Raw genomic sequence first — 27,012 nt, forward strand, 5'->3', positions numbered from 1 at the left:
TATTAGTACTTTACTACTGAAACGCTTGCTGGCTGCTAGCAAATGCCTGATACATGTCTTATTAAGATTTCTACTGTGGTGAACAAACACCTAATTAAAATATTCTCTCCCTCAGCCAAGCTAGAGTCATCACTACTTTAACTTGAGCTCTTGGAGACATGGCTGTGAACAACGGTGATTTCCTTCATTATATCTCACAATAAAGAAATCACCTGCAGCTTATGACCTGTATTATAATCTAACACTTTGTGATACACCATATGTAGACGTATGGAGTTTTGATTCAAAGATGAAATGGCGGACAAAACTGAAACAACTCCGTGTCACACGTGGATAAACAGGGATTTCTTGAGACAAACAAAGAAAAATGGACACATATTCACAACCTGCTCTATTCACAGGGGCTCAGTGGTTCTGCAATAGAATAATGAGATATTGTCCACGCTATATTAAGAGATGCCTTTGAACTTGCATCAGAACTGTCTTGCGACAGAGTGCACACAATTAAATTTGACACAGCAAAAGAAAGAAACCCATCTTGCCACAAAGCCCAGGCCTTCTATACTCCAGAAAGCTACAGAGCAAGAAATCAGTGGCATGACACATTTTTGAGTTTTCCCTTAAGAGGATTACCCAGCGCAGGTCGGTCAGCTAGATAACGACTTGAGTGTCCTGATCCAAACTCCTGATACACAGTTTTGTGGGTTGGGCCGTTTGAGTGTTTGAACAAAGAAATGTGAAACTGGGAAGCAGTGCTTTTTGTTACTGAGCGCTGAAATAAAAATGCTTATGAGGTGGGTAGGAGTTATCATACTGCATTAAGCTTTCTTGCAGGGGACCAAGAGAGTCAGACACTAGTATGCTACCGTACGTGAAGAGAAAATCCTTCAATCCTTTTCTCTGTGTGGTAAACAGAGGTATCTAATTTAATGGAATCCGACAAAGGTATAGATTCCAGACTAGGTTTTATTCTATCATCCTCAGTGTTTCTTTGTCAATGTGAAATAACTCACTGTTTTATCACCTTTTTAAGGTTTCCTTTAAAATATAACCAACTTCTGCTACAGAGCTGGGAAATATAAGGTTGATTCGAAATCCCCTGGTCACAACAGCTGTTTTCTATAAATTCCTATTTTCAGACAGGATAAAAACTAGGCAAGAGAAACAGAAACACTAATAACAAAACATGAGTCGATAACCAACAGCAGGTGAACTCACATATTGTTCCGTCTGGCATCTCCATCCACTGCCCTCCTATGGGCGTGTATTAATTTACAAACTATTTTTTCATTATCTTACGTTCAAAGAGTATAAGCTTAAACGCGACTTGACTTCAAGTGGGCTAAAGTTAGCACAACATGAAAAACAACGGCTGTCAGATCTCATAATAGATACAGGATGCTTTAAGTCTGACTTAAATAGAAGTTAAGATGTTTCACTTTTGAAGTGCTGTAATGCTAAATGTGTTGCATACTGTGATGCTGAAGCATCATGGGACAGTGAATCTAGGTTAGAAGCTTCTGTTCTCTGCACTCTTACCAATTTGTGATGTTGCCCAGCAACACTGCACCAAAATACACAGAGCTGAAAAACCCTAAAACACTGCAGGTTTAGAAAATGTACAGTAGTTATGCACTAGACCTTTTAGTGGGAACGCTGAATCTAAAACAATCTCAAACTCCAGTATCTCCATGCATTTTCGTTCTTTATCTTCTTTATTCTTCATTCATTTTCTTCTTTAGAGAGTTGTTTTGATTAATTTCCCCTTAATTTTGAGTCGGGATGGAATACAAATCGTGCTATGCATAATTAGGAAGGAAATGTGAATGTGGTCGTATAAAACAAGGATGGAATGCTTTGTGACGTAGATTTCATTTGTCAAAATGTAATTATGTGCTTTTTAATTGTTAAAAATAAAAGAATCATGGCGCCACGATGAGCAAAGGCCTTTTTAAGTGGTTTTGGGGATGTTTTAATAACAACGGTACCGGCACTGGGCATTTGAGATTTCAAAGCAAACTCCACAGTTTTGCAGAGATTAAAGAAAAATGAAGATTACAGTTTTGAAACACTTAAATGCCTTTAGTTTTCCAACTGCTTCCTCCTTCTTTGTGGATTAGGGATGAAGCTCTCCAGCTTTCACCAATCATGAGAGAGACAGAAAAACATGTATCAGACAAACATCAACCCTCAGGGAATTAATAGTCTTATACAAATTAATCACATTTAAGGATGCCAACATACTTCAAAACAGTAATCCAAAACAACCAATCAATGCTGAGAACTAAAATGTAAAGAATTAATCACTGCTTCAAGCAAAAGACATGGGAATCGGTAGTTTTTTTTCTTGATAACTGGTGTCCTGTAAAACAGATTAATTAATCTGATTATGACAGTGGAAACGTCTTCTAAAATTAGCTGCTTCTATTCTTCATACATTGCCACTCATAACCAAACTCAAATCTTAAATATGACGTTTACTCTTTAAAACTGACTTGATCAGCACGGCTCCCAAAATGTAAAACTGTGCATGCACAAAATGTCTCTCCAGCTTCACTAATGTGAACTGAAATGAGGTTATGGTGTTTGGCACACAGAAAAATTCAGTACAAATAGCAGACAGATGCCTCGATGATTCATATGGGTGTGCTTTTGGATCGGACTGCTAAGGTCTTATTGATATACTTCAATTGGCCAAATGTCTTACTTTCTGGACTGAAATGTGGTCTGTGGAGACATCAATATAAAGTAACAGAACTCTGTATCTTCTGCAGTATACTAAAATTATCATTGCTCAGTTTGAAGCCATTTGAATTGGGTCTCATCCTACAAAATATAATGGATTAATTTGCTTCTGTACATCGTATCTCGTACTGCCTGTCTCTCCAAATTCCAAAAATTAAATATCCAACATTACACAAAGGATCAGGAATGAAGGGGCTTTCTTACAACCCTACAATGGTAATGGTTTGATGTTTTAAGACTTAGCTGAGTAATTAAATGTATTTTTGGAAAGTTCTTTTTTAGGCATTCTGATTTGTTTTTATATCAGTCAATGCCAGCCACTTGCATTCAGAGTTTGTCATTAAACTCATTAATCGTAAGAGTCTCTGTCCCCTCTGTTTTTCTGACTTGAAAGTTTAAGTTCTGCTTAGAAAATAAAGACTGACTAAAATACATCCTGAGAAGCCTGGAGTGAAAATGGTTTTTGACAGTAAATAGGACTGTGCTTTAGTCGAGTGAGAAGCAAATCAGATGTTGTCTGCTCATACATGTTTGTAATGCTATGTCTTTTTAAAATGCTTTGCTATTAGATTATCAGGTGTACCCAAATATAAACCTAGGCTATGAATTATAATGTATAAATGCGATTGCACACCCTAGTTAACTTTAACATTCATTTTTGGAAGTCAGTTTCTCTGGGTACAGAAAATAAAATTGGATAAAAAAAATGTTATCATTTTGTAAAAGTACTGCAAGTACAATTTAGGAAAAAATGCTAGGAATGTTTAGATCTGGGCAGAAGTAAACCTTACCAATTGAATGTTTTATGGATGCAAAAATATGTTTTAAATATGTGTGTTTAATAAGCATATACTGTAGGCTAATTATTATATAACATTTTAAACGAAAAGATGCCTCTCGAACTCCAAAACTAGAAACTAAATATGAAGAAGAACAGGAATCACCGAAAAATACGTCTGGCAAAACGGAAAAATGTATTCAGATGAAATTGTAGTTGACAATACTCATGGGTACCTCATACTGTACTATTGTTGTACCATAGCAAGTACTATGGTGTTATTTGCATTGGCTGTCTTGCCCTTACAGGCAACATAGACTCCTTTGTTAAAATACGGGAAATAAGCGTTACATTAATGGTTTGAGAGGGAAACAAATTTATTTTCAAAAGCTGTTTCACTGCGTGTAGCTCGTAAAATACTTCCTATTCAATGAATGCATCGACTCCAAAAGGCACCAATAATAAAGGCATGCTCAAGGTAAAGGCGCTCAACACACAGTGCCAGTAGGGTGTACAGCGTAGCTTCAGCGTATCAAAAGTAGACCCGGACCATTACAAAGTTGCTGTCAGGGAAATAAAAGAATTTCATCTGTATTTACCTCGGATGTAGTTGCATTTGCTTTCATCCAGAAGACTGGAAGAAGACCCTCCCATGCTGGAACGCTGCTGTTCACACAAGCTTCTGCCTCGGTAATGTGTGCGGTTCAGGTGCTCTAGCTGTCGAGCCTTGCAGAGCAGCACAAACAGCCCCTTCCTTGCTGCTGCGTGGCTGTCGCGATCTGACGGGCGTGGAGAAGATCGCTGGCGTTTATTGTGAGCTCCCTGTCCTCAAAATCTATCACAAACTTCCTTAAACACTGCAGCGCCTCCTGCTAAGATTCGTGCCTTTCGTGTCGGTTTCGTTTTTTTTTCTTCATTTCGTGTGATCCTGCTTCAGTTCACGCCTTTCAAAATAGCTGCTATTTTTTGTTTGAGCCTATTTTATGTGAACTCAGAGTGAAACTTTTTAAAGTAGTGTAGAGTTCGGCAGTGTTCGGAGTTCTTGATTTTTAGAAAACTTTAAAGACTCTTGATTTGACTGAATCTCCTACTAATATTTTTTTTAATTTCTCTTCCATCGGTACAAGAAGAATGATTTATTAACCAAAAATTAATAAAATGCTCGACATTAATTAATTTGTATTTGTGTAATTGTATTCATTTTCATGAATCGTTGTATAATAATGTCCGCTTGATGTCAATGTAGGGTTATTACCAGAAGACATAAAATAGTACGTCAAAAAATAAAACTCATTCTTCCCGTTATGATTAATACGAAGGAAGGAGTCGTGGTTGCCTGTATTTAAATCGCGTTTAATAAGCGTTTGGGCTTTTATTAAAATAAATAATCTTGCATACTATTTCTGCTCTAATGTACAAAGGAGGTATAAATATAACGGGACTGTCTTGCATAGCACTATTTTATAACTTACCATCTCATTGTTTTGAATATTTGAGGTTGCAGTTAATATGAATTCAATTCGGACACACTGTGTTCTTCAGCTAATGACTATATATGCACAGTAATCTGTATGTGTCTTCAATTTTTTTTATGTTCTCTTTCTTATATACAGTATTTTGTGAAATCCAAAGGGCACATTTCAAAACTCCCGCGCTGTTTCTCATTATGGTTTCTAAGTGAAGATGACGTTTCACGAAAATCTTTTTCACGAAAATCACATTTTCGTGGGCCAGCAATAGATAGCACAGAAATGTATAAACTGCACTACAGTACTAGTATCCGAATATCAGAGGCAAACTGGCGATAAAAGGTACCACCCACAGTCTTGCCCTACTGCAACATGATTTCAGTTTACCTGTATGTTTGTTTAATTGCTAAATTGACGTCTGTAGTCTGTAGTACAGAATATGGTAATTTTCCAATTTCGTAAAGGATGGGTGAACAATAAGCCTTCAGTAATAGGGGTTTGCATTTATAGATATTTCTATTTTTTTTTCTCGTGTGGTGTTGTGTGGTAATGAATATTTATTTCCCTACGTTTCCCAAACTCCATTGCGGAGTCGTAGCTCGCCATATTGAGATTTAAGAAGAGAGCGTTTGGAAGTGCCGTGTATTCAAAACACTGAAATGTAAGTACACAGACGAGTACGAAGCAGTAATGTGGTGTATTCGGTTTTGCATTTGCAGAGGGTTGGATTAATGTTATAACATACGAAGAAAACGATAAATGCACAATCATAACATGCTCTTCGGTTTGATTTTGCCTACCTATGTAGATACTGGCTTAGCCGTTTCAACGTTACTACAGGTTTTAGAGAGCTATGTCGTCGTATAACGCATTTTGAAATACAATAAAAGAGGTTGAAATTATTTTTTTATCGTTGATGTTTACGTGTATATGCAACATCGGCGATGCTTGTTAAAGCGAAACTGCCATTTGCAGACCAGCGCATTGTTGCGTTTACGCGATGTTGCTAGTAGTAAATTGTCAGCCACAAACAAAGGATATTAAGAACTGTAATTGAGCGTTGTCTGAAATCATGGCAGGTGTAGAAATGAGTAATTCTAGCTTCTACTGATGTTTAAAGCACCCTTTTCTCACTGAACAACCTTTAGTTGTGCAGCCACTTTGATGTTTCAGTTGTCTTCCTATTCAAAACGGCGAATTCACAAGGATGCTTTGCTGATTGTGAACTGCTAACCTACCTAACAGTACACACATCCTCCTCTTTATTCTTGAATTAGGCTCTAAAATATTCTCTGTATTCATTTTTAAGGTGGGGGTACTCATTAACACCCATTGGTTTCCTGTTATTATTTTATCTCAGTAATTTTTGCTAGGTGTGAAACGGAGGATTAAGGTTATACTGTAGCTTAGGTGCTACACGTGTCTGTTACTGCAGATAGAAAATTATTAAATGTCTTGTTAAACGTGAGCTGACCAAATTTAGAATGGTAAGCACGCTACCAGTCGGTAGAAAAGCTTGTAAAATCGAATACGATTAGTACGCAGTGGAATCTGCACATTTGATTTTAACATAAACTAATGTAAGGCAAACAGGTAAAATGACAAGCTATATTATCTGCAGATGCTCTAAATGTATAACAAAATGACAAAGCAAGTTCTTTTCCTATGGTCATTTGTACATATATTGAGGTATTCGTTTCACCATAAGGCACTTCACTGTTTGAAAAATCACACTTGAAACGAGTTTAGCATATAACAGTTCATCATGCTTTTAAGGCTTCTCTGAAGGTGAGCTCTCATGTCAAAACAGAAGCAGGCCATCCTCCAGTTTTGCCAAGAAACACTGTTGTCCTTGTCTCCAGTTTTGAAAGAATGACTCAGACAGTGCAGACCAATGGTGTTCAGCCTCTCAGTAAGACCTGGGAACTCAGCCTGTACGAACTGCAGAGGACTCCGCAGGTAAGACGGCCAGCGCTGGCTTTTTTGAAACAGGAATTTTTGTCTTCAGATTAATGAAATATAGTTTCATTATAAAAAGTTGACCTTATAAATTAAGAATGTAAGTTTGTACATATTTGCATTCAGTTAGCAAAGGAATTACAGTAGCTAAGAGTTTATCTTTCTTGTTAGATTAAAAAGCACTTGCTGTTTCTGAAGTCATGCTTTTAATGTGGCAACTTACCTTCTTATTATAAACCTACCTGCGTGGTATGGTTTTGCCCGCAGGAAGCGATCACAGACGGGCTTGAGATTGCGGTCTCTCCAAGGAGTCTGCACAGTGAGCTGATGTGCCCCATCTGCTTGGACATGCTGAAGAACACCATGACGACAAAGGAGTGCCTACATCGCTTCTGTGCCGACTGCATCATCACAGCACTCCGCAGTGGGTATGTGCCTCGAAGTAAAAGTGGAATGGAAGTAGATTCTGAAATAAAAATAAAAAAACACCTTTTCTGATGCTTACCACCATGCTTGTTAAATCGTCTGTGACTACTTGCCAGGCAGATTACACTTTCCCTCTGTAAGTGTAAGGGAGAAAGCATTCTCGTCTCACTTTCAGAATACTGTGGGTTATATCCAGTCTGTTCAGTTGCTGTAACTGTGGAAACCACCACTAAGTTTCTAGCACCACTGAGCTCAAACGTCCAGCTGAATGTTTGAATCGGTGCGTTACAAAATGAGCTGAACAGGAAAAAGACCGAGGGGACTTGACGTACAGTAGGTGTTCAGAATCCTCAAAAGCATTGACAGAGTTGGCGCAGTGTACTTCTTTGGAATGAACGGGGAAACTGAACTAGAAGACACTACTGGAAAGTACGTGGAAGTGCTTTTAAAATTGAGAATAGGAGGCTCGTCTTTATCCAGAGGGTTGAGAGCATATAGAACAAGCTAGCTGGCCATAGGGTTGTAGCCAATACTTGTCCTTCTTTCAAGAAACAGCTGGATTTGTTCAGTTTGTCGGATCAGTAAGCTACAGTACTATCAGATAGATCGAATGACCTCTTGCATGTATCCTTACCTATGTTCTTCTGAGTAGATGGTTTATTTTGAGATAACTACGCTGACAAACAGTCATCCGTTATGGGTAGGGTAAATAAATATCTGCAACCAACTGTCTTCTGGGTTGTATTTATTCAAGTGTGGAACTGTGTATGTGTGTGTATATACACCCAGTTTTCAGTCACCAGTTATGTGTGACTTGGCTTTCCAGCACCAGCCTCTGTTGGGAGTAGTAGGACCTCTAAGCATTCTTCTTCACACCCACCTGTCGGAGCTATTCATCCTTTGTCATGCATCAGTTTCCATGGTACCTTACTGGAGAGTGAGCATAAAGCAAGGCACATCACAGGCTGATGTCTCTACATTCCTGCAGGCACCTGAAATTTCAACAAACTGTTCCCTTGCTGACTTATGTTCACATTCTCCCATGTGGCACTCTTCCTATAATTCACCTCTGCTTGGGGAATCCTGGTCAGAAGTGGCTAGTGGTGTTAATATTGGTTAAGGTCTTTATTTGTATGGGGCGTCTGAAGCAAGAGTGGACCCTGCTTGTAACCTTAAAAGCACATAAACAGTTTTGTGGCTTGTCTTGAGATACAGGTATTTCAAAACAACAGAGCAGTTTTCCAGAATTGAAGTCTATCTTCATTCTGTCTGTTGTGTAGCTAGGTATACGCTCTCCAGTATTGAAACCATTAAGATTAGCTCCCATGCAACAAGAGATAAAATGCGTCATCTTTAAATCTCATTGCGATCCAGGGTTGTGAACTACTCTAAAACATGGCTCATTCATTGTGTTTCTGGCAGCATCATTGTTAACCTGCGATAGATATTGAAAGGTGTGATTGGGTTATTAGTAATAACTGATGCTACTGATCCTTTACACATAACTGTTAAAAAAATCGTCTGATAAAGAACAAGAAGACCTGTAACCTATATCAACAAGACAATCTCTAACCTTCACACCTTATTTTAACATACACACTGATTCTCTGCCCTCACATTTTTTCTGCTTTTAATTGCAGATCTTGATCCAAACATAATGGGTTGAAAGTACTACAAAAAGTGGAAATAATGTGAAAACAAAGTGTCGGAGAAAAAAATAGCTGACAACTCTATATGCCTGCTACTCACCCTCATTAGCTTAATGAGTGCTTAATGAAAAGAATTAGAACCATAATGCCGTTTTCCCCCTGGATATTTCAACCTAATAGATTTTTTTTTCTTCTTAAACAGAGCATAGTATTGTAATATGTATGTGTCTACCTAGCTTTTATGCCTTAATTTCTGGACCAGGCATTTTCCCCTAAAAATGACCTGTTATATTGAATCATCCTGGGCTGACTCATTACCTATTTATGGAGCTTGATTCATGTTCATAGTTTCTAAATGGGTGGCAGTATGAAAGATGCGTTGACTGTTTTCAAAGTGAAGATAGTGTGTGGTTTTCCTAGATATTTTTATAAATGAGATGATTTTCATGGTACATGTGCAACTGTACAAATTGCATGTGAGACATTTTATCTAGACTGTTTACTAATGTGTCACTTGTGTCTCTTAGGAACAAAGAATGTCCAACTTGCCGTAAGAAACTGGTGTCCAAGCGATCGCTTCGGCCAGACCCGAACTTTGACGCCTTGATCAGCAAGATCTACCCCAGCAGGGATGAATATGAGGCCCACCAGGAGCGAGTTCTGGCCCGCATCAGCAAACACAACAACCAGCAGGCTCTGAGCCACAGCATTGAGGAGGGCTTGAAGATCCAGGCCCTTAACCGGTGAGATCTGCTGTTCGCTCTGCATGTTCTTCATAAATCTCTTCCCCCACTGTCTGGAGTGCAGAAGTAAAATGATCTGTTTGACGCTAGCATTTGCAGATTCTGGGACATGTGAGATTTAAATGATTGGTAACAAATAGGTCAAAGCTATAGTATTTTGCACTTTGCAGAGCATACAATCTTAGATAGAATTCGGAATGGATAAACTGTAACACTGCAGTGCGATTCTCTTACCAGATGTCTTAGATGTAGTGGCTGCTGTACAGTTGTATGTATTAAGGTCTCATTGAGGTTCACCCTATTAAAGTTTAAGTTAACAGTGATAGGTGTTAAGGGACAATAACCTTCACATCCCTCTCCTGTAGGCTTCAAAGGGGGAAGAAGCACCAGATTGAGAATGGCAGCGGTGCAGAGGACAATGGCGACAGCTCCCATTGCAGCAATGCCTCTGTGCACAGTAACCAAGAGGCAGGGCCCAGCATCAAACGCACCAAGACGTCTGACGACTCTGGCCTCGACATGGACAACGCCAACGAGAACGGGGCAGGGGACATGGCCCTGGATGGGGCCAGCGAGATTGAACTGGTGTTTCGGCCTCACCCCATGTTGATGGAGAAAGACGATGCTGCACAGACAAGGTGGGTTTCCTCTGTCAGCCTGTATTTTGTGGGACTTCTTTAACTGGGGCTTGCTGGGAGCTGACAACAAATGAATAGAGAGTGTAGCAAATGGAAAAACAAAACCCTGACTATCACTGAAGAGAATCTTTTCAATTAAATATGTTTTTAGTTGGGGATGGATAATTTCCTATTAATTATAAAAGAGATTAAAGAGGAGCATAAGAATTATATTTCAATGCTTGCTTTTTATAGTGATAGCTCTTATTTAAGGCTTATTAGTGTCTGGGATCTCTTTTTAAGCTGTGCTGATAACAAATGGATCCATCGCATGTTTCTTTGTCTATGTCTTGTGCACTCTTATCTTGATGGAGAAATAATTTGTCTCTCTATCTGTGTGTGTAACTTGGCTGTATTGGATTTGTGCCTAGGTACATTAAGACTTCAGGAAATGCCACAGTTGACCACCTTTCTAAATACCTGGCTGTAAGATTAGCCCTAGAAGAACTTCGGAAGAATGGCGATGCCAATCCCATCAATGTGGAAGCTGCCAGTGAGAAGCAGTATACCATCTACATCCCCACGGCCAACAGCCAATTCACAGTATGTACAACCTAGTGGGACAGAAATCTGCATTTTTCAAGATGACAACTTTGTCTATTCCATGAGCATGGACTGATTTTAAAACTATTTTAACATTTTTCTTATTGCGCATTTACTCCCAAAGGTGTTCTTTTGGAACTTATCTTTAGAATGAACAGCAAAGCCATCTAAAATGTAATGAGCATGGAAAAGTCATGTGACAGGAAGGGTATGGGAATGAGGACTACAAATATACACAGAATATTGCATACAAAAGCTGTTCATTTCTTGGCACAGTCATTTCCTTCAGCGTGTTGCTGAGACAGGGGGACACTTTTCTCTTGTGATGCAATCTGGGAAAATATTTCCACCTTAAAAGTATTCTAGGCTTTTAATTGCTACCCATTTGGAATTCTGAAATGTGTGCTGCATTTTGGGGTTGTGAGTATTTTGCTGCATCTGTGCAGTTTATGGAACAATGTGCTAGATTTCACTGCAGGGTCAGTATACTACGTTTTTGGGAGGGACAGCTAGTTGGCACAGTTTATAATAGAAAGCTGTTCTACATTGAGCGTTACTAAGTGAGGGACAAGTAGATGTGATATAGTAAGCATGTAGGGATGGAGGGATAAACATTTGCTTGGAGAATCTCCAGCTGAGTTTGAATTTATTCTGAAAGGTTTACAGTGTCTTTCTTGGCTCCTTACCAGGTTCTGAATGGGTCCTTCTCCTTAGAGCTGGTGAGTGAGAAATACTGGAAGGTTAACAAACCAATGGAGCTCTACTTTGCACCTACCAAGGAGCACAAATAAACGAGGGACTTGTGCAACGGACTGAATCTTCTTACTCTGTCATTTCTCTATTGGATTAACTAGTTTCAGAAGCAGATGTTTCTGAATCACTTTTTTGCTGCTTTTTTGTTTTTTACGGTCTTTTTTTATAGATGTAGGGAGGGGGGGGTGCTAATGAGTAATTTGTAATCCCCATAAATATTTTTCTGTTTAAACCATACACTCTTTTCTGTATGAAAGAAGGAAAAAGTCTCCTTTAGAACTTGAAAATGGTTACAAACAGGTCACAAAGGAGGGTATGTGGCTTCTCTTTCCCATTTAGTAGTAGCAAATTGATCCAAGAATGTTGTCAAGCCATTTCTTGAAATAAGCCAGGGCATTGGCTTCAACAACATGGCTGGTTTGCTAGTTCAGTAATCCCACAACCCTTTGCGTAAAGGGTTCTTTAGTTTTAAATGCACTTCCACATTAATAGTAATAGAGCTCCACAAGTGAGTACAAACTGTTACCCAATGTGAGTGCACACCAACAAAATAATCAGTTTGTAGAGAATTTGCAGATAATATTAAGTGTCGTTTATAACTGAAAATATGCTTACATGCATGTATTAATTTCTAAACAGTAATTTGTAAAGAGGCCTTTCATGTTAACATTACAGATAAGTATGAAGGGCTTATTAATAAAATGGAAAACATAAAGGATCAATACGCATTGTTAATAAAAACACGCGGGGGTACAATGTTTTACTTTCTTACGGATCGGACAGTCCTTAGAAACCTTTTTTCACCTGTGTGCTTTTCTTGAGTTGCCAGTACTCAAAGGTTTGCCAGACTGCCCTTCACTTGGATTTTTAAGGGCTTGTGGTTAAATTGTTGTTAACCTCCTCCCAGAAACTGACCTGCTCCCCAGCTGCAGTATTTACAAATGTCAAAGAAAATTAAGTATAGTTTGTCAAAATGCCCGAGTTCAGAAGACAAAGCAATATTGCTGATATTAAATGTGAGATCCTTAAACAAAACAAATTTAGAGATGGTTGTTCTTTTTCTAAATTAATTTTTTTAACCTGGTTTCAGCTTTAATGGAGGGGAATGAAACCGGCTTCCTTAAGATCATCCCTCTGAAAATCTTAAGAGTGCAAAGTAAAAGCCTACTGAAGACCTGAATATCTTTGAAGCATGTTATTATTTTGGGGGGGGTTGAAGGCATCTTTTACATGAAACATAGTTACCAGGTTTTAAATTTGATGTTGTTTGAAAAGGTTGAACTGCATTATCTGTTTGAAAAAATTAAAAAAAGATATATATATACTGTATGAATGAATTCTCTGCTTTCCTTATGTGGTCTTCTTTACAGGAGCTTGCCAGTGGGATTGTAGTGGTGACCTGTAACTGTATTTTTGCAACTGTTGTACATCTCTTCTTTGCTTTGAATGTGAACCAAATCATGTCTTTAAGGGTTTTTCAAAACCCATTCAAAAATGTTTCCAGACCTTAGTTACAAGGGTACTAGTTATAACTCCTTGAATTTATATAGCTCTTCTCATCCCAAAGGCTCCTAAAGCATTTAACACACTGGGGAGGACCTATATCCTACACTGTAGTGCAGCACCCAGTGATGTGCTAGAGCCCCACTATACAGCAGAGAAAATGTGCTAAATTACTTTCATGAAATAAGGGTAAACTTCAGGTGGGCCAGATTGTATAAGACTGAAATAGAATTTTACCAGGGCATATTTTGAGAAGTTTTGTGGGATTTTCAATAATGAAGTAGTCAGGACCTTAGTTTGTTGTCCTGTTTGTAAAAAAAAATGGCAGGGGTCCCATTTTATTGCATTTAGATTCAATAATGCATAGGTTGTTTAATCTGTGGTGACTGAGTTCCCCACATTCAATCAGAGTAGTTTTACTGAATGGCAATGATTTTCTCCAGTTTGTTTATTGCTACTTCCTTGTCTGTCTTCCCTGAAAATCTTTATCTCGGTACTGCTGAGCAAATTGTGAACAGATGGAGGAATTTAGTTCAGTGGCCTTTGCACTGGAGTATGGGATCACAAGCACAGCCTTTACATTCTCTTTAAGGGAAACTGCAACGCTGTTTTTATATGTTGTAAAATGTACACAGTAACTTTTAAAACCTCCAATTTATATTTAAAAAAAAATAGACTAAATTTCCACCACGATTTGTGGAAACTCTCACCAGGGGCGAGATCAGGGAGTTGCAAAAACATGGCAACTTGCGATACTTTCACAAAGTTCATGATTTTGTGCTTAATTCTAAATTTTTATATTTTGTTACCAAGGTGTAATAACTGGTCTGAGAAATTGGGACTGCAGTCCCCCTTTTAAAAAAAAAAGTTTGTCTGTCTCCAACTCATGGTATGTAGACCATTAAAGCTGGAGACTATAACTGAATGCTTTGAAATGGCCTTATTTCTTTGCTGAAGATTGTAAAATCTTAAGGAGAAAAATGCTGAGAAGGTAGAAGGCACCTCCCTTTTAATGCTCAAATGAATAAGCCAGCTGAGAGAACTACCAATTACAGCATCATGTCAACTGGCAATAACTGTATAAGAATACAATGTGGACTAGTTTAAAGTGTAAATCAGTCCAGTGGAAGGTTTAGAATTAATACTTGGAACATGCATAATATGCATTCTCAGATTTGTATGCCAAATAAGATTCAAGTGCCACTGTGTTGTAGTTTCATTCATCAGTCCAGCCAGGGTGCTTGTGGAGAAGACTAGAATGCTATGACATTAGATCCTAAAGGATTTTGGATTAGTTTAAAACCTGGAAAAGGACACTTCTCTGTCTGTTGTATAATGATCTTTGCTTTTAAAGTTGTCTTTTGTTGGGGGGGAGTAGTATCAGCCATAATATTGGAAATCAGCTGAAAACCTCCCAGTATGTTCAGTATCTCCCTCAGCAATCACTTTGGTGAAAACCAATGTGTCAAACAGGAAGTGTATGTGAAGTGTTTAGTACCATAATTGCAGACAGAAGTACTTTGAGGCTGAAAAGTCAGATTTTGTTTTTATTCGGAGGCATTTCCCAAATCCCCTTAGTTTTAATACTTTCAAATTATGCACACACAGATATTCAACGATTTCATTATCTAAACAAAAACATACAAGATGGTTTTATTAGCATTATATACACCTTAGCGCTGCACATTTCTTTACAGACATTTCTAGGTTACAATCTCAGATTAAACCCCCCCACTAAAAACAAATATACAGCTGAAATGAAATTGTGGAACTGGTCACACAGCATGTCTGTGATTAGCTTGACAAACCAAACACTGCCTCCAATTGAAATGCAAACATTTAATCATCTGTATTTCTTGTATGACTGTTCCATCTCTAATTATCTCTCTAGGTGTCTGTTTTGCTACACACCTACAGTAGCAACACCATTGCTTTTTGTCCACAGGGTGTACAATAAAACACTGTACATATCCACATTATTAGTCATTTTTTTTCCTGGCAGTTTTAGTCAGAATGGAGCAAAATACAGAATGCAGAGTGTGAAGAGATACATATAAAGTAACAAAAATAAAAACACAGATGACACGCATCACTTAAAATATGGGCTTTCAACTTTTTTAATTTTAAAGCAATCCCTTTGACGGATCCTCAAGATCAACTTACTATTCCATTACAAAACGTTAATAAGCGAACCGCAGTTCGTCTTAGCCCCTGTAATGATACTGACTTTGTATTGCTATGTTTGTAGGCGCAGGGGGGCCCTCTTGAACAGTCTCAAAATTGACCCATGAGAACCCCAGATGCTGACTGAATACTCTTGATGTAAAAATAGAAATAATGAATCCTGTTTTTCTAGGTATACTGCTTTAACTGTGTGCAGCACAGCCTTGTTGTCTGCCTATATGTGCATACTGATCTTTGTTTCATGTGGTCATTACATGTATGTCAGTCTCGCTAATTGCCTCGCAAACTGTTTCAGTGTAGGGAGAACCTAATCATTTCGGGCAGTCCTTCACTCCGTCTTGCGACTGACTTCGTCGGCGCCAACAGCGTGGCTGCCTGTCTGTGTCGTGGTGTAGGTGGGCACACTGTACTTGCTGAGGACGGACTTAAACTGGGCAAGGGTGGCATCTGTGCGGACTCCTGTCGGGTCAAAATGGGTCCGGCTGACCCTGAATCCCGCTTCTGTAAGATACTGTAGGAACTTATTTAACCTGGTGAGAAGGAGAGAAAGCGAGGGAGTGAATAAACTATGAAGAAAAACATGGTACACTGAATTAAAGTGAATTTTTTAGAATCTTCTGCAGAATAACAACACGACGACTCCACACTATTCTAAGCAGAGTGTTTGTAAGGCCGGAATTTGGGTACAGACTGACAATGGTGTCATACCACATTTTTGATGGCACAGTAGTTTCCCTAATAATGGTATCCCGATAGTTTTTCATCCACTTCTCAGCCTGATGCGATTCAGTATGTTCAAGAAAGTGACAGATCTAATTCTCGGGCAATATCTTCCAGCCCCTTTCATGGGAGGAAGAGATTTGTAGGTGATGACAGAATATGAAGCCATATTACTCAAATATTACTCAGAACATCCCCACTCTTCAATGGACAGTTCCATTTTGTATGCGGCAGTAGACTGAGCGTGTGTTTTGTATGGTACGGAGGAGATGTGGTCAATCAATGAGATCCCCTTACTTGGGCATGTTCATGCCTCTAATGCTGTGGCGGTGGATGCTGTAGTAGAAAGGAGGGTGTTCTAATGGTGCCTCGGATTTCTGCCTCTTCAGCACATTTCCTGCTTCTTCACTGCTTTTCCTCTTGCCTGCAGACGAACAGAGACTCTTCACACAGGAGAAGGTTTTCTGCTTGGTGAAGGCGCTAGTCAACACTGTGTAATCATGGAGCCTAATGTTCCAGCTCTTGTTTTTTCCTACAGGCATGCAGACAATATAAAAATTCCAGTAAAGAGTTAAATAGATTAGTACAGGGTTAAACGTTCTGTTGAAAGTTTTGTCCGTCGGCCACACGAGTGTGGGATTTCTTTCCATTAGTGCAATAAAACCCTTGCTGTTACTCATGCATGGACAGCTACTTCTCGGTAGCACAATAGTGCAACCGTTCAGGACCTTGTGCCACGGACTGCTTACTGCTGGAAGCGTCTTCCACTCTCTGAGAGGTTTTAATCACTACGCCACATTCTTCTGAGGAAAGAAAAACAAAACAAAACAATCAGAGAGCTGCACACGGGGAGCTGTCGGTTAGCAGGAGGACACGGTAGCCGGGTCTCGCCTCTGGAGTACCTTGGCTGACGTGCGATGTAGGGCTATGCACGGAGAACTGTTTGAGCGTCGTGCATTCCGACTCGCAGATCAGCGTCTTCACGAGCGGCAGGATGTCGTCCATGCCATGCTGACTGGCTTCATACAGCATCCGTCTCAGAAACCCAGTGTTGAACAGAGATCCAGCCCTGGAAGAGGACGAGGCGAGGAAGAAGATGAAGAAGAAGAAGCAGGGACACAGGACGTCCACTGCAACACAAGCCTTACATACCAGAGTGGCCCCAGCTCCACAGCTGTCTTGCCTGGCATACTCTCATGGCAATTGCATGGCAGCTGTCTGTAGAGGTTTTCTGGAGAGAAGAACAGAGAGGTAGAAACAGTAACCCAAAGGGAACTTGAATAATAAATAAGTCCTGAATGTTCACAGTCAATCCATCCATTTGTGCATAACATAAACCTTCATTTTATAAATTGTTTAAATTATAACAAAATTATAGAACTATCGAATTTATCATTTTATAGTTAGAGGCTCTTAACTACAGCATCCCAACACATTTTATTAGAACTACAAAAACTGTAGAAGGCCAAAACGTAGAGCAGCTGACAGATCATTCCTGTGCAAGAAATAAGTCATGTTGTATAACAGCTCCCTCATTCCAGGTGCTTTTGCTACCTTGACAACAGACTGACAATCTGATGAAGGCGATATGTATTCTTACTATTTAAAAAATAAGGTCTGTAGCACAGAGGAGTGAAAAGTCCAGACAGACAGGTTTAGCCTGAACCAACTTGAGGTGGGTTCAGCTGTGCTGCTTGAACAAAGCAGTCAGACCTCCTCTACATGATGAGCAAGAGGACTGACATCTCGGCTCCTTGGTGGTGGTAGTAGGGAACGCCCGGATAAAAACGCCCACGTTCTGTATTTATACCTCAGGGACTTGATTAACAGGTTTACCCTTCACCCAGACTTCCATTTCTAACCCTGTATAATGGGTATCAGTCCGTACTTCTTCATTTATTCTGTTGCTTTTGTAAATTCCAATGGTTAGGAAGCAGGCGTGGAGATGTGTGCAAAATATGACAATGCACTGAAAGGATTAGAATACAGGGTACCTCCATCGGCTGAGAGGAAAAACGGCTGCCAATGCAAATTTCTAAAGCTAATCCTTTTCATTAAAGCTCTTCCTTTTCCATCATGCAAAACGCGGGAACGAAGCACGTACCCTCCACCATGCTGCCTGCCTTCAGGAAAACCCTCTCCTCACACCACTGGCAGTGGATGAGCTGGCGGATTTTCTTGACCGATTCGTCGGCCTGGGAGGGGCCTCTCAGCACCCGCACCACCACCAGGACAAAGTGCTCCAGTGCCACAGCCAGCAGCACCTCGATGCCCTTATTGCAGCGGGCCGCTGCCCTGGAAGGGGGGGGGGGGGGGCAAATCCTGGTCAGGACACGCGCACACCCACGCGCGCTCTGCTGCTGTCGCTTCTTATTTGGCTCTAGGTTGGTGCCAACAGGAGCTTTTCAACACCCACGCTCCCCAAACCAAACACTCTCCCCCCATTTAAATCGGAACATTTGACTTGTAAAGATCCACAGGCGCAGGGATTTCGAACGAAAGCTTTCCCAGCACCCAAGTTTCAAGTTTTCAAGTTTCAAGTTTATTGTCATTACACTCATATACATGGTATATGGTATAACGAAATGCTATTTAGCTAGCTCTCGGACGTAAGTAGTACAAAGTGGAAAAAAAACAACAACAACAATACAATTGTGTAGCAAAAGAAAGACAGAGACAACAGGCAGTGTGCAAAACAACAACAACAGGCGATGTGCAAAACAACAACAACAGGCGATGTGCAAAACAACAACAACAGGCAATGTGCAAAACAACAACAACTCAGCTTCCCCATTACAGGCAATGAGTGTTTTGTCCCTTGGTGCTGTCAAGCATCCTGTATATGCTGCCCTACCTCGCCACAGTGCCCACCACCATTCTTGCCGCCAGCTCCTTGTAGTACTCCGTCCGGACAATCTGACAGCCGTAGTGCCTCAGCGTCACATTCAGAGACTTGGAGTAGAGAGAGCCAGTGTCGGTGGATGTCACCGACACGATCCCCAGGTTGCGAACATTCCTGAAGGCCGCATCCAAGTAATTCACGGCTGTACCGAAGGGATCCAGGTGGCTGAAAACACCAGCCGACACTTCGTGCCATTAAAAGGAATTTTGGACACTGAACACATGTTTTTAGTTGAAATATCAAAAGCCGTTCCGATTTCGGAACTACACCTTTTAGTTACCACAATATTATACTTTCTTCTGTCAGACTTTCCAGAATTTCCAGTTCTAAGGGTTTGTACTCAACTCTTTAAGTTGATGACACCCTGAAAAATCATCTAGCTTTTCTTCCCCTTCCCTCTGGTAAGCGTTATTGGAGCATAAAGGCACAAATTTCCAGATCCAGAGACAGTTTCTTCCCACAAGCTGTCAGATTACTGAACTCTACCCCCACCACTGGCTCACACTGATGGTTTTTTTTTCCTCACACTGCTTATCTGACTCTTTTATAAGCTATAGGTTATTAAATGTGTTGTTGCTGCAGCGGTCCTGTGTTTATGTTTTCGGTGTTTCCTTTAATGTCTTTGTATTGGTGCATACATGCAAATAAGCACTTCATTGCATACGACAAATGGAGGATGTGGAGGATGTACTCTGGTGTGCCACTAGGTGGCACTGTGTATTAGCAATGTTAATACACACTTTCACAAGTGGGGGTGCTATCTCAATGTGGCCATGACTCCACATTGTTTTTGTGAATGGAGGGCTCTGATCAACTGCTGGATTTGTCTTTTAAAAATAATAGTAAAAAACCTGATTAACCTGCAAAATCCGGTGTCACTGAATTTAAATTAATGAACCAAGTCTACAAATTAAACTGTAAAGATTGTTTTTTATACTGTTAGTTACATAAACTGGCTTATATCTTTATATCTATGATCTCCTCAGATTTAATGGGTTAACCAAATGCAGGTTTATGACCATTGTTTTTAACAGAAAAGTCCAACGGTTGGCAGATGAGAGTCAACATGCCTGGAAACGGCATGGAGTTCTGGCCACATTGATGCAGAACCCCCAGATGTGAAGAGGTTTAATTACCATTGCTGATACACACCGCCACCTACTGGCGCACCACAATTAGTCCTCCACCCTACATGAAAAAAAAAAATCAAGCAGATAAAAGGGCCTTTTGACCCACTTAAAACTACTGATACTTAACAATATCAATATTATGAATACAGCATTTCAGTTTCTGAACTCCTAACCCGTGATCCTGCTGCAACTCACATGTAATCAAAGGGGCGCAGATGCATGATGACACTGGCATCCATTTTGGTGACCTCAACGGTGGCGATGGGATCTTCCTCTGGCTCCTGCCCCTCTGCGTCGGTGTGCCTCGAGCCGCGGCTTCCCTCCACCCTCATGTGGTTGAGATGGCAGTTCTCCCTGATCATCTTCACGCAGGCCTCGTTGATGTCGTTGATGGTGACCTTCACGGCGCTGCGCAGGTGCTTCGCCCACTGCAATCCCATGATTCCTGCGCACCGAGGAAGACGTGCGGGCTCAGTATGCGCTCACGCTGGCGGGCCTGGCCTAATTAAACTGTACAGATAAACGCGGGCCTCGGGGTGCAGACAGACAATACCCTTCTCCAGGGCAAATTAACATCCATTCTTCACTTCACAAAGCCAATCGGGAAATCTTTAGCGTAAGCCGTATGGCCCAGCCATTTCTATGCCGTTTTCACAAGGAGTGTCTCCTCACCAATCAGCCATGAGAAATGTGCAGCCTATCAGGTTTTGAATACATTATCCATTCATGTTGGCAATATAATCAGCGATTAACCCGCTCAGAAATGTTTAGTTTATCTGAAGTGTATTTAAAAACTGCACATATCATGAAATGGCACATTTGCATACTCGGCACAAGTCTTTGACAATGGGGCATTTTTCCGGAAATTGTTTTCAGTCTCTCCTGTGGAAATACCCTTGAATTTTGAAGTTGTTCAGCCTATGGGGTCAGACCAGCTTAGACCCCTCTTGAGTTTTGGCATCTATATCAATATGAGGCAGTTTACAGTTTATTCCTTGCTTGTGCTGGTTAACATTACAATATATAAAGGAAAAAAAAACATTATTTTTCAGCATGTTCAATGGCAGGGGTCGGCAGGTTTCGTCCTGCAGAGGCCCTATCCATATGGACTTATAGGTCAGGTCACCCCAAATCATCGATTTCTAAAGATTGGGTAAAGTTGTAAGCTATTGATCAATTAAACATGAAATTTGCTCAATTAAATTCCAGTCCTTGAGGACTCAAGGTTTTTAAGACATTTGCTCTCAGTGATCTCTAAAGTAGTCTAACAAATCTCCTGGTTAACCGACTGCAGTTAAACCATTTGAAGTTTTTAATAGGTAAATACAAAACCTGATGGACTGGAGCTCAACTGAATAAGGACACGAGACCCCTGCTCTGAACTAGTAACCCACAGTGTGCATCCCAACAGGAGACTAAACGTATTCAATCTCAAGATTTGGACAACATTACAATCAGATTAACCTTCCTGCTGGTCTTCTGAATTGTGTAGATTTGCTACTGCTGAATCCCTTTAGGGATACTTCCTCTTGTATGGGATGCTTAAGATGCCACACGCAGCAAAGACACTATTAATCTTGGCCCCTGACTTTCATTTGTATTAGGAACGAAGTCTGCTCTGAATTGAAATGCGTCTATTCTATCTGCAAGCTCAATTTCCTGCTCGACGAGCCCCATTGGCTTCCACAGCATTTAAAGCAAAGAGTCCTCGCCTGTGGCTCCAAAAGCATCCAGGCACTCCAGTGGGCTGCGCTCTTCTCCGAGCACCGCCAACGAGCAGAACACCAGCTGCCTGCAACAAGAAACAGGCGGGCAGCCCGCGTCACTTGATTCTTGCGGAAATGTGTCACGTACACAAAATGAAAAACGCAGAAATTCCAGCAACGGTCTCCAAGCCTGGCCATGGAGATCCCTGATCCAGTTATTCTTAGGTCACCCTAACTGGCCTTTGATTTAAAGAACGAGAACGCTTGTTTAGCCAATTGATCGATGAAGCAAATGGGCTTGGTAATGTTTTGAATCAAGTAATGATCTGAATGAAGGAGAGGGACACTGGTCTTTGAGGGCTGAAGAATATTCAGATTTTTGTTGCAAATGATCTCTTAATTACTTAATTTAAGATACTGCCTGTTTATCTGATCATATTTGAATTGTTCCAGACCTTTAGAAATTAGTGATTTAAAGGCTACCTATAAAACTGCTGGACTAGGACTCTGAATGACTGGGATTGGAGGCCCCTCTATAAAAGTATATAAAAAACGATACAGTAAATGACAATTCTAAGAAATTGCCACTATTGCCTGGCAGAAAGCGATAAGACTGCAGATTTGTACAGGCTGTATCTCAGGTAAAATCTTTCTTGTAATCTCTGTCCACTATGAGTGAATGTTGCGTGACAAAATGCCAGACGACGGGCTTCTGCAGGAAATGGAAGGGTCTGTGTTCTCTTACCTATTAATTTTCATTTTGCGGTTAAAGTAGGTGTCACTCTTCTGTGGAGTGTTGTGGTTGGGAAGGAGCTGGACATTAGTGCCCAGCTCCTTCATTACTTCATAGGCCTGCCCAGCAGGAGCTAGAAAAGAAAAAAAAACACACAGATTAAGGAAATAAAAAATAATTGACGTGCAGCAATGATCAATAGTATCCAAGGGGCTCGTCTTTAGACCTGTTCAGAGTCCAGCAAACCAAATACAGGGATATAACCCTATTCTAACTAAGACTAGTACAGGGTGCCAATATAATTGATTGGCCTAAAAGGTGCAAAGAAATTTGGTATGCACACAGGAAGAACACATTCCCAGGAATGATGATGTTATATACTAGTGAGCTCAAGCAGCTGAAGGCCACGTCCAGTGGTGCATACAGGCCATGATGGACAGAAATGTGGGCCCATGTCTGGGAAGGATCATCCCATTTACAGGGACCCAAAATTTCATTGCTCTGTATATCGGTTTTCATTCTGTAATTATTTCAACTAGCTTCGTGGGCTCTCTGTCGTCCAGCCCATCACAACTGTAATTCCAGCAGGATGTACAACCACAAAAAAAAATCCCTCGCAAGCTCATGTGGAATTCAGCTAATAAAAAACAAACGACACAATCCTAAAGGAAAATGGCCACAGGCCTTCCTTTCTGAAAGGGGAGATCATGTCGAGCAGTGTCAGTGCTTGAGATCGTGCTGTATTTCAAATCATAATAAAAACGCCCCTGCCTTCAATTTCAAAAGGGACATCGGTGGCTCCTGTGTAACTCGCTTCAGTCTCCCCTTTGTTGACGTGGCGTTTGAGGTGGCTAATCATGTCGGTCTTGCGGGCGATGGTAACTGAGCACACGACACAGTGGTAATGAGCTACCAGGCGACTTGACAGCTGAGGAGAAAGAAGTCATCCCATAACTGCAACACCAGCACCCAGACAGATCTTTGGTTAGGTTACATTGCCATGTAAAAAAAAAAGAAGTTGTTAAATGGTCAGCAGTGTAAAAACTGTCAATAGAAGAAGTCTGTTTCTATTGTTTTTCAGTTGGCTTCATCACCACATTGGTGGTGGTGGAGGGGAGTCCCCATTACCTCTAAAGCGCTTTCAGTGGAGTGTCCAGAAAAGCGTTAAATAAGTGTAAGGAATTATCTTGGTTGGTCACTATCTCAGTATCTCTGTCTCAATCAGTAGAAGAAGCTGGCCTGCTGTATTGTCTTCAACAGGAACACTACAATAACAGCACAGACGGTGTGCTTAACTAAAACACAGTTAGAACAATGTTTGAAAAGAAAACATCTGTTGGGACAAGACCACACCTGATCTCCGCTGAGGCCTGGCTTGAGCTGTCGGCAAGGAAGATGGCAGATACACATTCGGTGTCCTGCATGAGGACAAGAAGAAAGCCAATACAGTCACTGTTTATTCAGTCACAACGTTAATAACAAAAGCATAGAACATAAAAACACCAATCTGCGTTCAGGAGAAAAGGGTTTCTGTGCAACATTATTCAAAATATTTCTTTTATTCATATGAAAGATATAAATATACTCTTAATTTGAGATATTTCATCAAACACAACAAACAGAAATCCAGTGTTACACATAACCAGAAACCTATGCACTGTTCAAACTTGGAACAGAGACATAAAGTCCATCCTTTATGTATAGAGCTGGCTTCCTCTCGAGTCAGACTCTATTTTGGATATCATCTTAAAAAGGTTTAGAGTATGAAAAGCCTTACCTTCAAACTCTGCATAAACTTTCCAGTGCAGATTCTGTAAATGTCGGCGCAGTTTGTGACTGTAGCAGGCTTTAAATTTCTCTTCAGGGCACAGTGGGCATGCTTTTCTACCAGCTGTAAGATAGAAAAAACTATTTACTCCCCTATCTTTTATATGAATTCAGAATACCTATGAAGGCCTACGTCTTAATTGTATGGCATTAGGTGATCCTATGTGGATATCAACTATTTAAAAAAAAGATGGAACAGAAGTCAAGACTGAATCTAATCAGGGGCATGTGCTGTATGACTTACCTCCATTTAGGTCTACCAGCTTCTCCAGGCCTTCGAATTGAGTCTGAATGGAAATATGCTTCTCTGAAACAAATAATCAAAAGATTGATTTGTCTCCCTTTGCTTAAATTCAATATCCATTTTCTTACAAAGTCTACCAATTCAGGTTTGGGTGGGGCCAATCCCAGCAAACAACAGGCACAAGGCAGGGTATACCCTGGACAGGACACCAGTCCATTTCAGGGTGAATACGCCCATACACACTTGTGGCCAGTATTCCCATAAGCTAATTAACCTACCAGTATGTTTTGGGATTGTAAGGGGAAACCGGACCACCTTGGAAAAAAACCCTATGGGAACAGAGAGAGAACATACAAACTCCACACAGACAGCAGCCCAGGTCCAGAATTGAACCCAGGGTATCAGCAAGGCAGCAATGCTGATCACTGTGCCACTGTGTTGACATTACATTTACCAGAAAATAAATCAATAATAGAAATAGGATGGTTTTGTCATCGGTTACCGATCCAATGTAGGACAGAACACCTTCTAGGAAAGCAAAACAGGTAATAATCTTCACCTGTGGAAGTGAGCAGAGTGGAAGTCTTCCCATTGTCTAGGCTTGGCTCAGTTCCGACATTGCTGTTGCTTGTTTCCACCTCACAAACGGCCTCTGCTGCATTGTCTTTGTGTTCGTGCTTTAACTCCTTGGATTTGCAATCATCTGCCTTCGTTTTGCAGTCTCTTGAATCCTCTGCACATAAAAAAAAGTATTCAGTTCCAAACCTTCACTAAGTTTTATTGTTGCACGGCACATCTACCTGTTTATCAGAAAGAGGCTGTAACAGACTTTTTAGTGCTTCCTGTGCCTCTGTTTAGCTATTTTATGTATCTGGCATGCAGACTTTGAGGCAATACATTTTTCAAGGACAAAGGCCAAAGCTGGATTTTCAAGTACTGCAGGAACTGTGGAATCTCTGTTCTGTACTGTATTCAAATTTGCAGATTTTGGAGTACTTTATAGGTAACATACTAAAATATGTCTGGGTTTTTTTTTTCTCCAGGAAAGAAGGTTGTAGTTTTTTGTTTAGAAATGGTCTTCTATACTAGCATAGCACAAAGGGCGTGAAGTTGCAGAGGAGGGTGTTGGTAAGCCCCTCCCACAATGCAGTGCAGGGTAATAACGATACGCAGGCAAAGCCAGACGCAAGTGTAAGGGATAAATATATCTGGGTTCGTGTCATAATTACTACAACAAACAACCAAAAACATTAAGAAATAGGAAGGCTAAGAGTAGCAGTAATTTAATTACTGTGAAAAACTGGCAAAGAAACAACTTTTACTTATTATAATCCAACACTAGAGTACTGTAAACACATAACACATAAACACATAAACAAATGTTTTAAATTAAATGTTCTTTTACCAAAATCTACTCAGCGGAAAATAAAGATAAATATTTGGTGGGGAGAAGAGGTAATATATTAAAGGGCGAGTCAATATATTAGAGTATACTGTTAGCGTAATACCACAACAATACGGTCCTGTTGCAGAGCTCCGTGTCTAGACCATGATTGAAGCTGATTAATCACAACTACTTTTTTTAAAGTAAAAATAACATTAAATAAACGAGATTAAATTGTAAATATTTTACACTTCATGGTTATCACAAATATATTTTAGACCGCGACTAGGGTCCTCGAAATTTCGTTTATTTATTAGTGGGTCCTGTGGCGGAGCTCCGTGATGAGGCCCTCTGTTATTTTGGCTAATAAAAAAAGTCGAACAAAAATAGAAACACTTCTGGGTCACATGCAGAATCAAAGGAGAATCTTAAATTACATCAGATATCTTTTACTAAGTATTAAATATTTTTATAAAGTTGTGTTTTCTTACCCTTTTTAGGAACGTCCTCCTGGTGTTGTTGCGAATTGTCTCCTTCCTTCTTTTCCGCCATTTTACTAAAGTAACGTAAACAGCGTACGAGTTTTATTCTGTACTGTTTCTGCGTTGATATCCTGGACAGCCTTGTGGTCATCCAGTCTACTTTTAGTATTTAGAAGAAGGGCATTATTAATAATTATTAGTATTATAAAACAATATTAAATTGCTTAAAATACAAGATTAAAATGTAAACAGCGAAATGTCCCTTAGTTTTACATTAAAGTTGTGTTACATACTGTTCTTATTTTACCACACTTAGATTTCTGAAATGTATGTAATTCAGATGTTTCTGTTTTGTATTATACCTGTAAACCTCAAATTTCAGTCAAATAATGCTTCTCAGTCGTAATTTCTATTTTCTGTTCCGTTATATACACAAACAAAACTACATTTCCCAT

The 27,012-nt window shown here is 40.1% G+C and overlaps 3 protein-coding genes across 6 annotated transcripts in view; 1 reads left to right on the forward strand and 2 right to left on the reverse strand.

The window, feature by feature from the left end:
* Window positions 1-4,316, reverse strand: part of niban1a (niban apoptosis regulator 1a) — a 34,170-nt gene extending 29,854 nt beyond the window's left edge. Inside the window, exon 1 of the mRNA XM_088598229.1 lies at window positions 4,123-4,316. Within this exon, the coding sequence (XP_088454355.1) occupies window positions 4,123-4,177 (55 nt within the window). The 5' untranslated portion in view covers window positions 4,178-4,316. The remainder of the gene's footprint in view (window positions 1-4,122) is intronic.
* Window positions 4,317-4,477: 161 nt separating this feature from the next.
* rnf2 (ring finger protein 2) lies at window positions 4,478-13,079 on the forward strand. Of its 3 annotated transcripts, none has more exons than XM_088598236.1 (7): window positions 4,478-5,653; window positions 6,769-6,951; window positions 7,219-7,379; window positions 9,554-9,769; window positions 10,135-10,407; window positions 10,818-10,989; window positions 11,679-13,079. In XM_088598236.1, exons 2-7 carry the CDS (start codon window positions 6,865-6,867, stop codon window positions 11,778-11,780), a joined length of 1,011 nt encoding a protein of 336 aa, XP_088454362.1. In that variant the 5' UTR covers window positions 4,478-5,653; window positions 6,769-6,864; the 3' UTR covers window positions 11,781-13,079. The 3 variants fall into 3 exon arrangements, with proteins under 3 accessions (XP_088454362.1, XP_088454361.1, XP_088454360.1); XM_088598235.1 differs by having other exon boundaries at window positions 6,803-6,951; XM_088598234.1 differs by having other exon boundaries at window positions 6,855-6,951.
* A 1,700-nt stretch (window positions 13,080-14,779) lies between these two features.
* Window positions 14,780-27,000, reverse strand: trmt1l (tRNA methyltransferase 1-like). 2 transcript variants are annotated; one of them, XM_088598230.1, is made up of 17 exons: window positions 26,920-27,000; window positions 26,567-26,631; window positions 25,251-25,424; window positions 24,692-24,754; window positions 24,398-24,511; window positions 23,974-24,038; window positions 23,392-23,548; window positions 22,633-22,753; window positions 21,894-21,973; window positions 20,377-20,626; window positions 19,004-19,216; window positions 18,254-18,444; window positions 17,302-17,380; window positions 17,052-17,218; window positions 16,878-16,952; window positions 16,447-16,573; window positions 14,780-15,959 (listed from the first exon to the last, which is right to left on the reverse strand). In XM_088598230.1, the coding sequence occupies exons 2-17, from the start codon at window positions 26,625-26,627 to the stop codon at window positions 15,758-15,760; spliced, it is 2,139 nt and encodes a 712-aa protein (XP_088454356.1). In that variant the 5' UTR covers window positions 26,628-26,631; window positions 26,920-27,000; the 3' UTR covers window positions 14,780-15,757. The 2 variants fall into 2 exon arrangements, with proteins under 2 accessions (XP_088454356.1, XP_088454357.1); XM_088598231.1 differs by having other exon boundaries at window positions 16,899-16,952; window positions 26,920-26,999.
* Between the last annotated feature and the right edge of the window lie 12 nt (window positions 27,001-27,012).

Source organism: Lepisosteus platostomus, chromosome 11 (genome assembly GCF_059453375.1).
Source record: "Lepisosteus platostomus isolate fLepPlt1 chromosome 11, fLepPlt1.hap1, whole genome shotgun sequence".
Taxonomy (NCBI): Eukaryota; Metazoa; Chordata; class Actinopteri; order Semionotiformes; family Lepisosteidae; genus Lepisosteus; species Lepisosteus platostomus.

Coding starts and splice junctions, on each gene's coding strand:
- rnf2 (XM_088598236.1), top strand. CDS start 6,865: ATGACTCAGACAGTGCAGACCAATGGTGTTCAGCCTCTCAGTAAGACC. Junction 7,380..9,553: donor ATCACAGCACTCCGCAGTGG/GTATGTGCCTCG, acceptor TGTGTCTCTTAG/GAACAAAGAATGTCCAACTT. Junction 9,770..10,134: donor AAGATCCAGGCCCTTAACCG/GTGAGATCTGCT, acceptor CCTCTCCTGTAG/GCTTCAAAGGGGGAAGAAGC.
- trmt1l (XM_088598230.1), bottom strand. CDS start 26,627: ATGGCGGAAAAGAAGGAAGGAGACAATTCGCAACAACACCAGGAGGAC. Junction 18,445..19,003: donor GTGGTGGGCACTGTGGCGAG/GTAGGGCAGCAT, acceptor CCCCCCTTCCAG/GGCAGCGGCCCGCTGCAATA. Junction 17,219..17,301: donor GTGGAGCTGGGGCCACTCTG/GTATGTAAGGCT, acceptor GTCCTCTTCCAG/GGCTGGATCTCTGTTCAACA.